Here is a 13830-nt window from a genome sequence, read left to right as displayed (position 1 = left end):
GTTTTGCTTTATAATTGTGCAACTTTTCTATATACGTGTACATTTCTACATAAGAAAATATTCTGCCAATTCATGAAATCATCAATAAAATGATAAACAAGTTATAGATATATATAACAAATAAAATATAACATCAAATATTTTAATACAGCAAAAATATGGGAAAATAAAATAAATGCTACATATATTTTTTAATGGGGTTTTAATCCACGACATAAATTATTAAATGCTATCAAGCACCAGTTGCATACGATTCATAAATCTAACCAGGATTAGGATCCAGGATTTTAAAGAAATATGCCTCCATTAATGTCCATGCTATTTAATCAACGTTAGTACCCCAATATGCATTAACACACGCTGAATTCAGGTTAACTAGTGCTTATGGGCTGTTAATGGATGGTGAGCTAGTGACTTTAAAAAAACATTTGTAAGCTACAAATTCTACTGGACATTCGATCCAGTAAGCTACAAATTCTACCGGACATTCGACCCAGTAAGCTACAAATTCTACTGGACATTCGATCCAGTAAGCTATAAATTCTACTGGACATTCGATCCAGTAAGCTACAAATTCTACTGGACATTTGATCCAGTAAGCTACAAATTCTACCGGACATTCAACCCAGTAAGCTACAAATTCTACTGGACATTCGACCCAGTCATTCATTAAACAATTTAAGGCAATTTAATAGAGAAATTAAAATTAAATATTAACCACACTTTTAAAAGTTCACTTGAACATTAACCAAGCTGAAACTAAATAAAATTCTACATATTTGTATATCCAGAAACATTTATTTTTAGTTTTAGTTTTGATTAGTGAGTTGATGATCAGTTTAAAATTGAGTAGCATCTAATATTTAACGTTTTATAACTGTGTAGTGATCTCTAAAATTTGTGTAGCAAATTGTGACACGATACTGAACAAAACGTTCCCTGTACAACTCAAGTATCACAAAATGTTGTCATATATATATATATATAACTTTATCCAAATGTCAGAACTTCTAGATTATGGTAGCCCCACTCCCATGGCTAGTGATATGCAATGTTGGGCTAGTAAATAAGTACTATTGGCATGCCAGATGGCTAGTGAATCTTTTTGGTCAAATGTTGCATTTAAGTCTATTTTATAAATATAAATATCCTGACCCCACCCCAACCTCCAATGTTAGTGTTTTTAAGCTCTATCTCCCTCTTTAGCTGACATATCTGATTATTACTATTAATTAGTAAAATTGTATTAACTTAAAGTAAAGTAGGGCTAGAGAATTTTTAATCGTGGCTAGTAAATCTTTTAAATCACTGATCCCATGGTTAGTGGATTAAAAAAAAAAAAAAAAAATTCTAAAGCTCTGTAATGTTGACAAGTCAGGTACAGTATGTCGATCGTTATCTGTCGACCGTTATCTGTAGACTCACATTATGTACAGCATGCAAACCAAACTAAAAAGCATCATAATATTCTGTAAGTAAAACATTCCAAAACAAAAGGGGAAAACAACAATAACAATATAAATTACATACAGGGTACTGTAACTGGGCCAACTTTAAAAATGTCCTGGTTTGCTGAGTTTTCCCTATGTTATGAGTTTATCGATTTTTCCCTATTCCAATCGATGCCCATGATTGGTATATCAAAGGCTATGGTATGTGATGTCTTGTCTTGACTGTGGAAAGTGCATATATATATATATATATATATATATATATATATATATATATATATATATATATATATATATATATATATATATATATATATATATATATATATAAAAGTTTTATTGCTGCTACAGGGAACTAAATCTTGATTAGCGATATTTCTAGTCAGTTGAAACTTGATTAAAAACTACTGTCTAATGTTTTAAAATTGTGTAGCGATCTCTCAAACCCGCATAACGAATCATGACACGATACTGAACAAAATGTTCCATGTGCTAATGGATTAATGTAAACTATGTAGCCAACGAGTAATACATTTATCAATGTGCTCTAGTGGTATCGATAAATAAAACAAACCTTCCTATATGACTTTTTTTTTTTTTTATCAGTGTACTGCAACAAGTTGTATCCAACCTATGTAATAGTTTTGAGCAGTGTTCGAGATTAACGGTAACCCGATATCCCGGGGATATTAGAATTTAATTTTGGATACCAGACTTCAAGAACCCAGTATCCCACAGAGATATCATATTATGGTGGGGTTTTTTTAATCCTGCGTTTTTATTTTTCGATAAACAATGAAAGTCGTCATTTACTGGTTAAGTAACAGTATTTTCGACCCAGTGCAATGCTATGCCATAACAATATCTCCCCCAACTCACACCCAGTTTAATGCAAAACTGGAGCAATAGTGGCGTACCACTAAGACACTATTGTTTTTGTTGGATGTTTCCTCCTTTCAAATTTTATTTGAGGTATTGATACCACATCTGAAGAAAATTGATATAGGTAGGTCTATCATTAATAATGTCAGAATTACTGTTAAATATCAATTTATGTTAGTATTATTCAAAAATAGATTCCATTTGATTGCAAATTTCACTAATTCCACGATTGTGGTGTTGCAATAGACTAGGAACAGGAAGTGTTGTTCAAGTTTGTTACAATGTTATTTACCCCGGTATGAATTTTATTTAAGTGGGATACTAAATTCTCAGACAGGATACCAGATATTGAAATGTTAGTATCCAACTAGGATACTGCCCCAAATTTTTAATCTCAAACACTGGTTTTGAGTAATGGAAGACATAACAGTATGAATACATAGCATATCATTTAAAACTTGATATGAGGGTTATTTAAATTTAACAAGGGCCAGTAACAATTTTAACTGCCCTGAATTTACGAAGCCTATTTTTTTTAAAACAGTAGCTTAAGCATTGTAAATATAGCTAGCTAAGTATGTGGATGACAAAACAGACGTAGTAAATTCAGCCCAATAATTTCTAAAGTTACATTTTTAACCTGTTGGTAAATGATAGTTTATTTTTTTTAATTTTAAATTTCTACTCTATAGTCAATGATAGTTTGATACAGCAAATCAGAAACTTTTTAATGATGGGACCACACAAAGCCATGCTTTATAAAAACAAAATACATACATGAATAAAAGGCACATGAGATTTTGCTTTTTGTAAACTCCCAAACCAGAGTCTAAAAGATTTACAGAAGGAAACGAAAAACATAAACAAAACTGAAAAGGAAAGGAAGGGGAAAATAATAAGCCAAATTTAGACCATGTACCTTGCCAGTATATACAAACACGCACCAACAGCCAACATGCTTCACTGTTAACATCCACCATGCCACATCCAAGTGTTAAAATTCGACTTAGCGCGACACCATACCAAGCACATCACCATGGCAACCAGGATTCCCAACAGCTTGCAAGAGGAACGGTACTTTTGAAAAACAGGCATGCCGCAAAACCAGGGGTGCATAACTCCGGTGCCATGCACATGCACAGTAATAGGCTGGCAAAACGACAAAATACCTTTCCCTCATTGTCGACGGGGGACTGATCTTCGTCGGTTCCGTCACAATTGACATCGCCATCGATTTCGTCCGTGCACACTGCACTCGACTGACCGTCCAGCGAATCGTCCAGTGCATGACTGGACGTATCTACGTCAGTAACGTCGTTATTCGGAACCCAGCCGTGTCCGTTAGCGTACGGAAGTAATAATGACCGGGCGAGGTACGAATCGGCATCGCTCGACTCCTGTTTGACGGGAAGACGAAGGTGAGACAGCTGAGTGTTGACGTGCTGTGGAGGACTCTGGGAAGGCGGTGTACCCTGGGAGGAACTCACGGAAAACGCCTCTGGGAAGACGGGTACATTGAGGTGTCGAAAGGAAACCAGAGAGTTGGGCGCAAACAGCGTCTTTGACAGAAAGCTGTCCGAAACGTTTGTGAGGTGGTCGTTTATGTTAGCAGGGGAGTTTGTTTTCTCAGAATCTTTCGCTCCCCCGGCTGGAGAAAGGGAGCTTGGCGAACTCTGTAGGAGCTGGTCGTAGTTTGGAAGCATTCGACTGACGTCTCTGTTGGCGGCGGTTTCGGAATCGTCGGCGACGTTGTAGTTGCTGTGGTCGCCCAGGACCTCCACGTACCAGAAGTCGATATAGCCAAGCCGCATAGTCATTTTAACTCGGAAACTGCACTTATGACCCCTCACTTTGATTTTCTCACATCCTACAAATCAACATGGTTTAACAAACATTTAATACTAATTTTGAAATAACAGGCACAGAATATAAAAGTTTCAATTATGATCACATTAAGTTGTTGAACAATATTCAGAATGAATTAATTAATTTTTAACGACACCCCAAAATATGCAGAAGAAATTAATATTTTTAAGTGTTGTTATTTTAACTTGAAAAATTGCACTTAGACAATGCACTTTGATTTCCGTGCATCCTACAAATCAACAAGGTTTAACAAACATTTAATAATAATTTTGAAATAACAGGTACAAAATATAAAATATTCAGTAACGGTCATACATGTAAGATCTGGTTTTCACATCTTAACAATCAAAGTTATTGAACAAATATTCAGAATTAATTAATGTTTAACGCCCGAAAATATTCAGAAATAATGTAACATTTTAAGTGTTAATTTTGAAATAACAAAATAGAATATAAAATATTCAGTTACGATCATTATATATATATATATATATATATATATATATATATATATATATATATATATTTATTGTAAACATGTATTTAAAGAAGTTGTTGAACAAATATTCAGAGAAATGTAACGTTTTAAGTGTTTAGTGGTATGAAATATAAAATTCAATTACAATGATATACTGTATTATTAGTTGTAACATATGGATACATTTTAAAATAAATTATTCTGTCATTGTATATGAATGTCTACTAACATACGCGTATGTACATGTATAAGTAAATGAAAAACCCCCCAGATCTATATTGTAAAGTTTAGCAATAGTGTGAGCATAAGGATTATACGTCTAATTAAAAGGATTCCAAAATAATGTAGTACAACAAAGCAAATTCTTAAACCACCTTGTATTGATTAGTATAGGGCATCATATTAGAAGACTGAGTATGGTACATAATGTACATATCATTTTAATGTTTAGGTCTCTGAAAACTGCGAGAGCGACAGTCTCATTTATGCATTGTTTGTTTATGTATAGTTTTGCATAATCCATTTTTTGTTCGCGCATTGAATTTATGACATCATTTAATTGGTCATGAAAGGTTACGTGAAAACAAAATGGGTTACCCGACTTTGTTTTTACGTAACCCATAAATGGTTTGTATGCAAATATTCAATTCTCAAGAGTCCTCGTGTTTATAAACTGAACTATGTGTATTTCATTCTGCATGTAGTAGTGTTGGTCAGTGTTTCTGCCAGAAATTGTTTTCTGGGTATAGCGCTATGGAACTGAATGCAACCGCAGTCAACAGGGGGTATGGGAGGCCTCGCCCCGAAAGAAAATGTTAGCTAAATTTAGGGTTAATAAAATCATACAGTAATGATAATAATTTTGTCAAAAAGTTTTTTTTTTAAATGTGGGTATGGCGTCATAGCGGTTTACCCTCTGGCAGAAAGTTGAGAAACCCTGTTGGTATAAAGCAGGGGTTTTATTAGAGCTAGGGACGAGCTACTCTCGATTCACTAATATCAAAACCTATATTAGCTCGGCCATTTACCTTTCGATCGACCGTTCAAAATTGCGCCAAATTTCCTCAATCAAAATTGCGCGCACCTTTTCTCTTTGGCATTAACGGCTCCACTCAAAATTCCATAGCACCACCACCACCCCCATCCGCCTGCTACTGATTCGATCGGGCTGCTGGTGCTCCCTTGCACCTGCCAGTGCAGGCGGTCCCTCCTCTCCCCTCCCCCCACGGAGGAGCCGGCCAAGGCCGGCTCTTGTGCCCACGACAGGCGTGCGCTACAACAGCTTGTTCTGAATGTGCAAAACCCTATGACCTGACCTGACCAGAGCTAGGGCACAAAGGGTAAAATTATTAACCCTAAAATCTTGGAAATTAATGGATACATTTTTATCAATTTTAAACATATCATAGTAAGAGAACTGCTGTTTAAAATATGTCAAGGCACATGAAATGCGGTATCCAATTTCAAAAGATTATAAACCCATATCCACCTAGTATGGGCACTTGTGATCCAATTGGTTTTTATTACTTTTATGTACTCTCAGATTATTTTCTGGCAGAAACTAGATATGGTATAATGTGCATGTCATTTTAACATTTACAACTGACCTACATGTATGTATTTCATTGTGTATGTAGTAGCGTTGGTATAAAGTCCAACTACAGTTACATACACTCAACATATTGTGTACTAAGTAATAATCACTAAGGATGTTTTGTATGATATTTAAAAAAACTGCACATTGTTGTAACATTTATTATTATGAATAAATAAAATATGACTCATACAGATACATGTTGAATCATACTGAAAACGGATCTTCAACTACAAGATATGACAAACAGAGTACATGATATGCCTGTCAAAAGTAAGTCGTGCTGACCTAGTTATGGTATGCAACACACCATTATCCCAAGTTGTACTTGTATGATTTCCTTTAATGTACAGTAATGTGTGAAAAGTAGGTCACAATGACCTAGTAATGGTACGAGACACACCACCACATTAAGTTTTACTTGCACGCAAGGTTTGATGATCCTATATGAATCAATAAGCAAGACCGGCCTCGGTGGTGTCGTGGTTAGGCCATCGGTCTACAGGCTGGTATGTACTGGGTTCGGATCCCAGTCGAGGCATGGGATTTTTAATCCAGATACCGACTCCAAACCCTGAGTGAGTGCTCTGCAAGGCTCAATGGCTAGGTGTAAACCACTTGCACCGACCAGTGATCCATAACTGGTTCAACAAAGGCCATGGTTTGTGCTATCCTGCCTGTGGGAAGCGCAAATAAAAGATCCCTTGCTGCTAATCGGAAAGAGTAGCCCATGTAGTGGTGACAGCGGGTTTTCTCTCAAAATCTGTGTGGTCCTTAACCATATGTCTGACACCATATAACCGTAAATAAAATGTGTTGAGTGTGTCGTTAAATAAAACATTTCTTTCATTTCTTTCAATAAGCAAGATATGGTATGGACAACGATTCCCTTCAATGTGCAATAATTCATGAAAAGTAGGTCATGGTGACCTAGTTATGGTACATGACACAACCCAAATTGTACCTGGAAGCTTTAATGATCCTATATGCACTGACAAAAAGAGATATTCTGAAAATGAAATATTTACGCACAGACTCAGAGACAAAGCCATACCAATTACCATAATGCAACCCGTCAAATGACTGTATAAAAACACACCTTCAAATAGTTAACTAGCTTACACATAATAGTAAAAAGGGCATCTAGAAGAATTTTGATTCATGGGAAGAAAACAAAACTGAACACTCTACACATGTTATATTATATTACATATTAAACATGTATTTACGACTGGGGTGTTACAAACAAAAACTGTGCAAAATATTTCGGTAAATCAAAGACGTATGTACCGTACCTGGAAGACAATGGCCGTATCCACCACACCCTCGCTTGCATGTGCCAGCTCCACTACAATACAGTGTCTCCCTGGCAACGACTATCTGCCGCACATTCTTCGCCCGACCGGCTCTGAAACTGCCATTCTCGAGCACCAGCTTTCCGAATTCTGTCAACGCGAAGCGGTCGTCTAGGAAACTCGGCCCTTTGTGGACTTCACAGTAAATCTTGTGCACTTCTCTCCCCTTCCGCAGCATACTGGCTTGGCGGTAATTGTCGATGCCGTATAAATAATTTCGCAGGTCCTGACAAGCTATTTTTTCTCCCTTCATGATGATTGGTTTACTTTTACTTTCTTTTTCAATTTTGACTGGATGACAATCACTGGTTTTCTTATGGCAATAAAAACTAGAAAGTCACACAATATCAATAACTGTTACAAATTCATAGCACCATGACAACTATTCTGAGACTCGGTCTGTACAGAATATTTGCAGTCATTATTGTACAGAGAACTGGCAAGATACTGGCATTTTGGTGGTCAACCCATTACAGGTGAGAGGGTAATCGCGTTGCTGGCGTGTTCTAGCAGAAGAAAGATAAGAAATGATTAATACAGAATGGAAAGCAGAAGAAAGAAAAAACACATGCAGGGCTTAAACTATATTTCCGTATGTATGTTTACCAGGGCTACCTCTGGCACTCGCCAAATGCAAATTTTTAAAGCAGTTGGCAAATATTATCTTCATTTGGCGAAATAATTTTATGTAATAACTGACATTTGTTTTGAAAATAACTGTTGATTTCTACAATTTTTGAAGCTTAATGGGCAATTTGGCGAAATATTTTCTCACCTAGATAGTCCTGGTTTACTGTGAATCTGTAAATTATCACAATAATGAGTCTACCATGTCTGCGTTTCCATGCTACCGTGCATAATCGCGTACATGAATTTGGAATCACTTTTCGAGTGAATTTTAAAAATAGATTCACAGATCATTGCAGTGCCGAATACCACCAGAATTGGCGTCATACGAAAGAAAGAATCATGATCATCAGTTTCTGTCATTATGCCTTCACAAAAGATTATACATGCATGGCAAGCCCTGGCATTCGTCAATTGCAAATTTTGAAAGCAGTTGGCGAATTTTATTTTAATTTGGCGAAATAATTTCATGTAATAATCGACATTTTAAAGAAAATAAATGTTGATTTCTGCAATTTTTGAAGTTTAATAGGCAATTTGGTGAAATATTTTACTCACCCAAAGCTAGTCTCTGCATGGGTAGGGAAACGATCCACACAGACAAAGATTCACGCAATATGTACATACATATGGAAACACAGCTTTAAGCTGCAATTCACATGACTCAAACTTAACCACATTACTGATGGAAATTGCTGTAGCTATCGTACGAATTGTGAAATATATTGGTCAGAGGATTTACCGATGGCAGTTTTTTTATGCTGCAGCACTGGATAAAAATTATTAGTTGGTTAAAAAAATTATTTTTAAATGTTAAGTTATGTTTACTTAATTAAAGTTATGAATTAAAGTTAAAATTTTTTGTATAAATTACTTCCAGGGATATTACAGTTATCTGACTAAACAATAAGTTAAAGTTTGTTTTGTTTAATGACACCACTAGAGCACAATGACTTATTAATTACTGACCATTGGATGTAAGGTTTGTAAATTACTGACTACTGGATGTAAAGTTTATCCAGTAAGGTTTGTAAATTACTGACTACTGGATGTAAAGTTTATAAATTACTGACTACTGGATGTAAAGTTTGTAAATTACTGACTACTGGATGTAAGGTTTATAAATTACTGACTACTGGATGTAAAGTTTATAAATTACTGACCACTGGATGTAAAGTTTGTAAATTACTGACTACTGGATGTAAAGTTTATAAATTACTGACTACTGGATGTAAGGTTTGTAAATTACTGACTACTGGATGTAAAGTTTATAAATTTACTGACTACTGGATGTAAAGTTTGTTTGGTTTAATGACACCACTAGAGCACAATGACTTATTAATTACTGACCAATGGATGTAAGGTTTGTAAATTACTGACTACTGGATGTAAAGTTTATCCAGTAAGGTTTGTAAATTACTGACTACTGTATGTAAAGTTTATAAATTACTGACTACTGGATGTAAGGTTTGTAAATTACTGACTATTGGATGTAAAGTTTATAAATTACTGACCACTGGATGTAAAGTTTATAAATTACTGACCACTGGATGTAAAGTTTATAAATTACTGACTACTGGATGTAAAGTTTATAAATTACTGACTACTGGATGTAAAGTTTGTTTTGTTTAATGACACCACTAGAGCACAATGACTTATTTTAATTACTGACTACTGGATGTAAAGTTTATTTTGTTTAACGGCACCACTAGAGCACAGACTTATTAATTACTGACTACTGGACGTGAAATATTTGATAATGCTGACACATATTCTTAGAGGAAACCTGTTACTTATTCTCCATCATCAGCAAGGGTTCTTTTATATGTACATGTTTAGTGGAGCGAATCGGTCTGGCATCTCACCACTCCTCTGAGACAGTAATTTGTAGAGCATTTATTCTGAGGGGATTGGGAAAATTAGCTTTAATTATTGAGACTGTTTTAAAGTTTAAGTTTGTTCTGTTTAACGACACCACTAGAGCACATTTATTAATAAAACATCGCCTATTAGATGTTAAACATTTGGTAATTCTGACGCGTAGTCATCAGAGGAAACCTGCTACATTTTTCCATTAGCAGCAATGGATCTTTTATAATAATATGCACTTTTCCACAGCAAAGAAAGCACATACCATGACCTTTGACCAGTTGTGGTGCACTGGTTGGAATGAGAAAAATCCCAATCAGTTTAATGGATCCATGAAGGTGATTTGCTCCTGAGACGCAACAACCTCAGGCAAGCGCTCAATCGACTGAGTTAAATCCTGTCCCCTGCCTGAAAGAAATTTTGGGGTTTGGCGCTATGGAATTGAATACTTACAATGTGTGTGCTGAATGTAACTGCAGTCGACGGAGTATGGGGAGGGGGGCTCCCAAGAAAGAAAATGGGTTAGGTTTAAGAAAATCATTAATTTTGTCAAACGGTCAGCTTAAAATAACTAAATCTACAAAAAAAACTTGGGTATGACGCCATACCTGTTTTACCCTCTGACAAAAACCCTGACCTCTACAAGACTAGTTCAAGGACTGTAATTTGTAGAGCATTTATTCTGATGGGATTGGGAAAATTAGCTTTAATCATTGGGACTGTTTTAAAAACCAGTGAATAATGCAATGCAGTATTGAATTAATTTATCAGGACATAATTACACAGAGTTACACATCAAATAAGGAATTTTCAGTGCAGTTCTTTTGGTAGGGGCCTATGTTCATTTCCAATATTTTTTTGGAAAATGTCTGGATAAATCCCTGAAAATCGTTCAAATAACATGCACACACATTATTCCCCATGACCAAGATCAAACAATTATTGTTTATCTTAAAATGGTTCTCTCAATAAGTCTGCTTATTGGTATATCACCTGTTAGACATGGAAAGTATAATTTGATTATCCGGTCTGATGATTAAAAAATTATAAAACCAAGTAATACAATATTAAATTTCTTATGTAAGTGAATAGAGCATAGTTTTAACATTAAATCGTTTTGTTTCTTTTAGTAAAACAATGAATATTTCTAGAATATATTATTACATAACTTTATAAGATTTACGCCGGTTACCCTACATACACGTATTTATAAAGAAGAAATCTCACCACACACACCCCCCCCAAAAAAAAAAAAAACCTAACAATAGGGAGACAACAGTAGGATAGTTTACCTATGTTATTTGTGAACAAAAAAGTTTGTTCATTTTGTTTAACACCACCACTAGAGCACATTGCTTAATTAATCATAGGCTATTGGATGTCAAACATTTGGTAATTCTGACAGTCAGCAGAGAAAACATGCTACATTTTTACTAATGCATCAAATGATCTTTTTTAATATATTAACTTTCTCAGACAGAAAATCACATACCACGACCTTTGACCAGTTGTGATTCGTTGGTTGGAATAGAAAAAACCCAATAAGTTGAATGAATCCACTGAGGTGGTTCGATCCTGCTACACAAGCACTTCAACTGACTGAGCTAAATCCAGCCACTATTTGTGAACAAATGAAATAACTTAGATTTGGATCTACATGTAATTTGCTAAACTGATTAATTTTGTTAACTATAAAACGATGTATATATATCCACCCCCCCAAAAAAATGTAATTCCTTGCCACACTTCACGTACGCCTCCAATATTTATTTTAAAAATAATAATTAATGCAATTTAAAACCATTAAATAATAATTTTAAAAAAAACCTAATTCAATCTATTTTGTAATTAATCCTAATTACAGTTTTTAATTATTTTATAACATTTGGCATATGTGGGTTCTGTGCAATCAAATATACACACATTTATATAATTTAGCAGTATCATAATTTCATATCAAATACAAATAAGGAAAATAAATGCTGGAAAATGGAAATGAAAATACAGAATTTATTGATCAATAAAGTAACAGCTTTGCATAAAGAAAAAAGAACAATATATCGGTGAAAATGCCTAAATCTAAATGTGCAGGCGCATTTATTAATTGAAAACATCTGGCAGATATTTAGTCGTCTACACAACCCTCATTCCTCTGTGGTTGTGACGTCACGCACCAGTGACCTGAATATGTAATGAGAAGCGAAAAAGGTTTTACACACCCGTCTAAACGACAAGCGCAGTAAAACACTACGGCTTGTGATTTAAAACAGAAATGAAAACAGAAATGTATAAAATAAATCGCGCTAAACCTAAAAGTAAACGCATAAATTGTGCCCGAATCGCAGTGAAGCGGGCCACAATCTCCAGGAAGTAAACCCATCTGGGTAGTGTCCGCAATCGCCATTTGGTCTGGCCTACTCACAAAAGACCTTTACACGCCACCCCATTAAAAACAACCATTGCTTTTCATTCCATCGTCGGATGGCTTAGTTTGATACATGACACAAAAGCGGACTCGTCTACTGTTCACAACAACCACAAACTTACCTCCCTAGACATGTCTGAAAGGTTTACGGGTGTGTTTTGTTCAGACGTCATCGAACACTTATAACCGGGTGAAGCCATTTTGTTTCCTCTCTGAGGAACGAATTAACAGCGACCTCTAGTTGCAGGGTGCGCGTCAAGTACCCGCAACTCTCCCACTCTCACTTTCTATTGCATGTATATATGTATATATAAAAAATTTAACATTTAAATCGTGTCACCAATTTATTATATTAAAAAAGAAAGCTTGACGCGATTATGTTATACACACGCACACATAAATAGATTATATTTATTTACACCCTTGACTCAGCAGTTATAATAGTTTTCCCACTCACTAAATCACAACAAATAATATAAAATACATTGCAATTTTATACTGCCAATAAAATAAAAGCATATTTACAATTTTTTTTTTTAAATGATGCAATTAGCAACATTAATGACAAATTATGTAGCTGGTGTTATAATATTTCAAATAATTGATCAATCGTAAAATGTATAACTATACAGTAGAACCGGTAGCGAAGGCAGGGGTCGAAATTGATCCTTACTGGCAGACATAATCTATATAATTTAATTTTATGAAAGACCGATAGAAATTTATAAATTAAACTGACATATTGAAATATTTTTTTTAAAATTATTATTATGCAAACCTTTTCCATTCGTCGCTTGAGGACGGGAGTGACTGCAACATGTTATTTTATACCCCCCCCCCCCCCCCAACACACACACATTAATGGCTACATATGTCAGTGAAGCGGGTTGTGTATTGGGTAATTTAATATTATTTTAACGACACCTCAGCACTTTTTTTTTAATTCGACTATTTGGTATTCGACATTTACGGTTGTTTAACACTTTGTTTAGAGTTAAAAAGTTAAAGTTTGTTTTGTTTAACGACACCACTAAAGCACATTGATTTAATAATAATTGGCTATAGGATGTCAAACATTTCGTAAATGTGACATATAGTCTTAGAGAGAGGAAACCCGCTTAATTTGTTCCATTAGTAGCAAGGGATATTTTATACCACACGGGCTACATCCACTGAATTGCAGTAATTATGCCACTTTATATTATAATATGAAGCAGGCGCGAATCCAGAGGGTGGGGTGAAGTCTGGATTTTTTCACACTTTTTTCACATTACTGCGAATAT

The 13830-nt window shown here is 35.0% G+C and overlaps 1 protein-coding gene across 1 annotated transcript in view; it reads right to left on the bottom strand.

Annotated features, from left to right (window-relative positions):
• LOC121390506 (tRNA pseudouridine(38/39) synthase-like) overlaps positions 1–12748 on the bottom strand; it is a 34832-nt gene extending 22084 nt beyond the window's left edge. The window contains exons 1-3 of the mRNA XM_041522337.1: positions 12670–12748; positions 7567–8132; positions 3503–4200 (exon numbers count right to left, since the gene is read on the bottom strand). Of these exons, the coding sequence (XP_041378271.1) occupies positions 3503–4200; positions 7567–7879 (1011 nt within the window). The 5' untranslated portion in view covers positions 7880–8132; positions 12670–12748. The remainder of the gene's footprint in view (positions 1–3502; positions 4201–7566; positions 8133–12669) is intronic.
• Between the last annotated feature and the right edge of the window lie 1082 nt (positions 12749–13830).

Source organism: Gigantopelta aegis, chromosome 15 (assembly GCF_016097555.1).
Source record: "Gigantopelta aegis isolate Gae_Host chromosome 15, Gae_host_genome, whole genome shotgun sequence".
Classification (NCBI taxonomy): domain Eukaryota; kingdom Metazoa; phylum Mollusca; class Gastropoda; order Neomphalida; family Peltospiridae; genus Gigantopelta; species Gigantopelta aegis.
The sequence above is the reverse complement of the archived record's forward strand: the minus strand, read 5'-3'. Positions and strand labels throughout refer to the sequence as shown.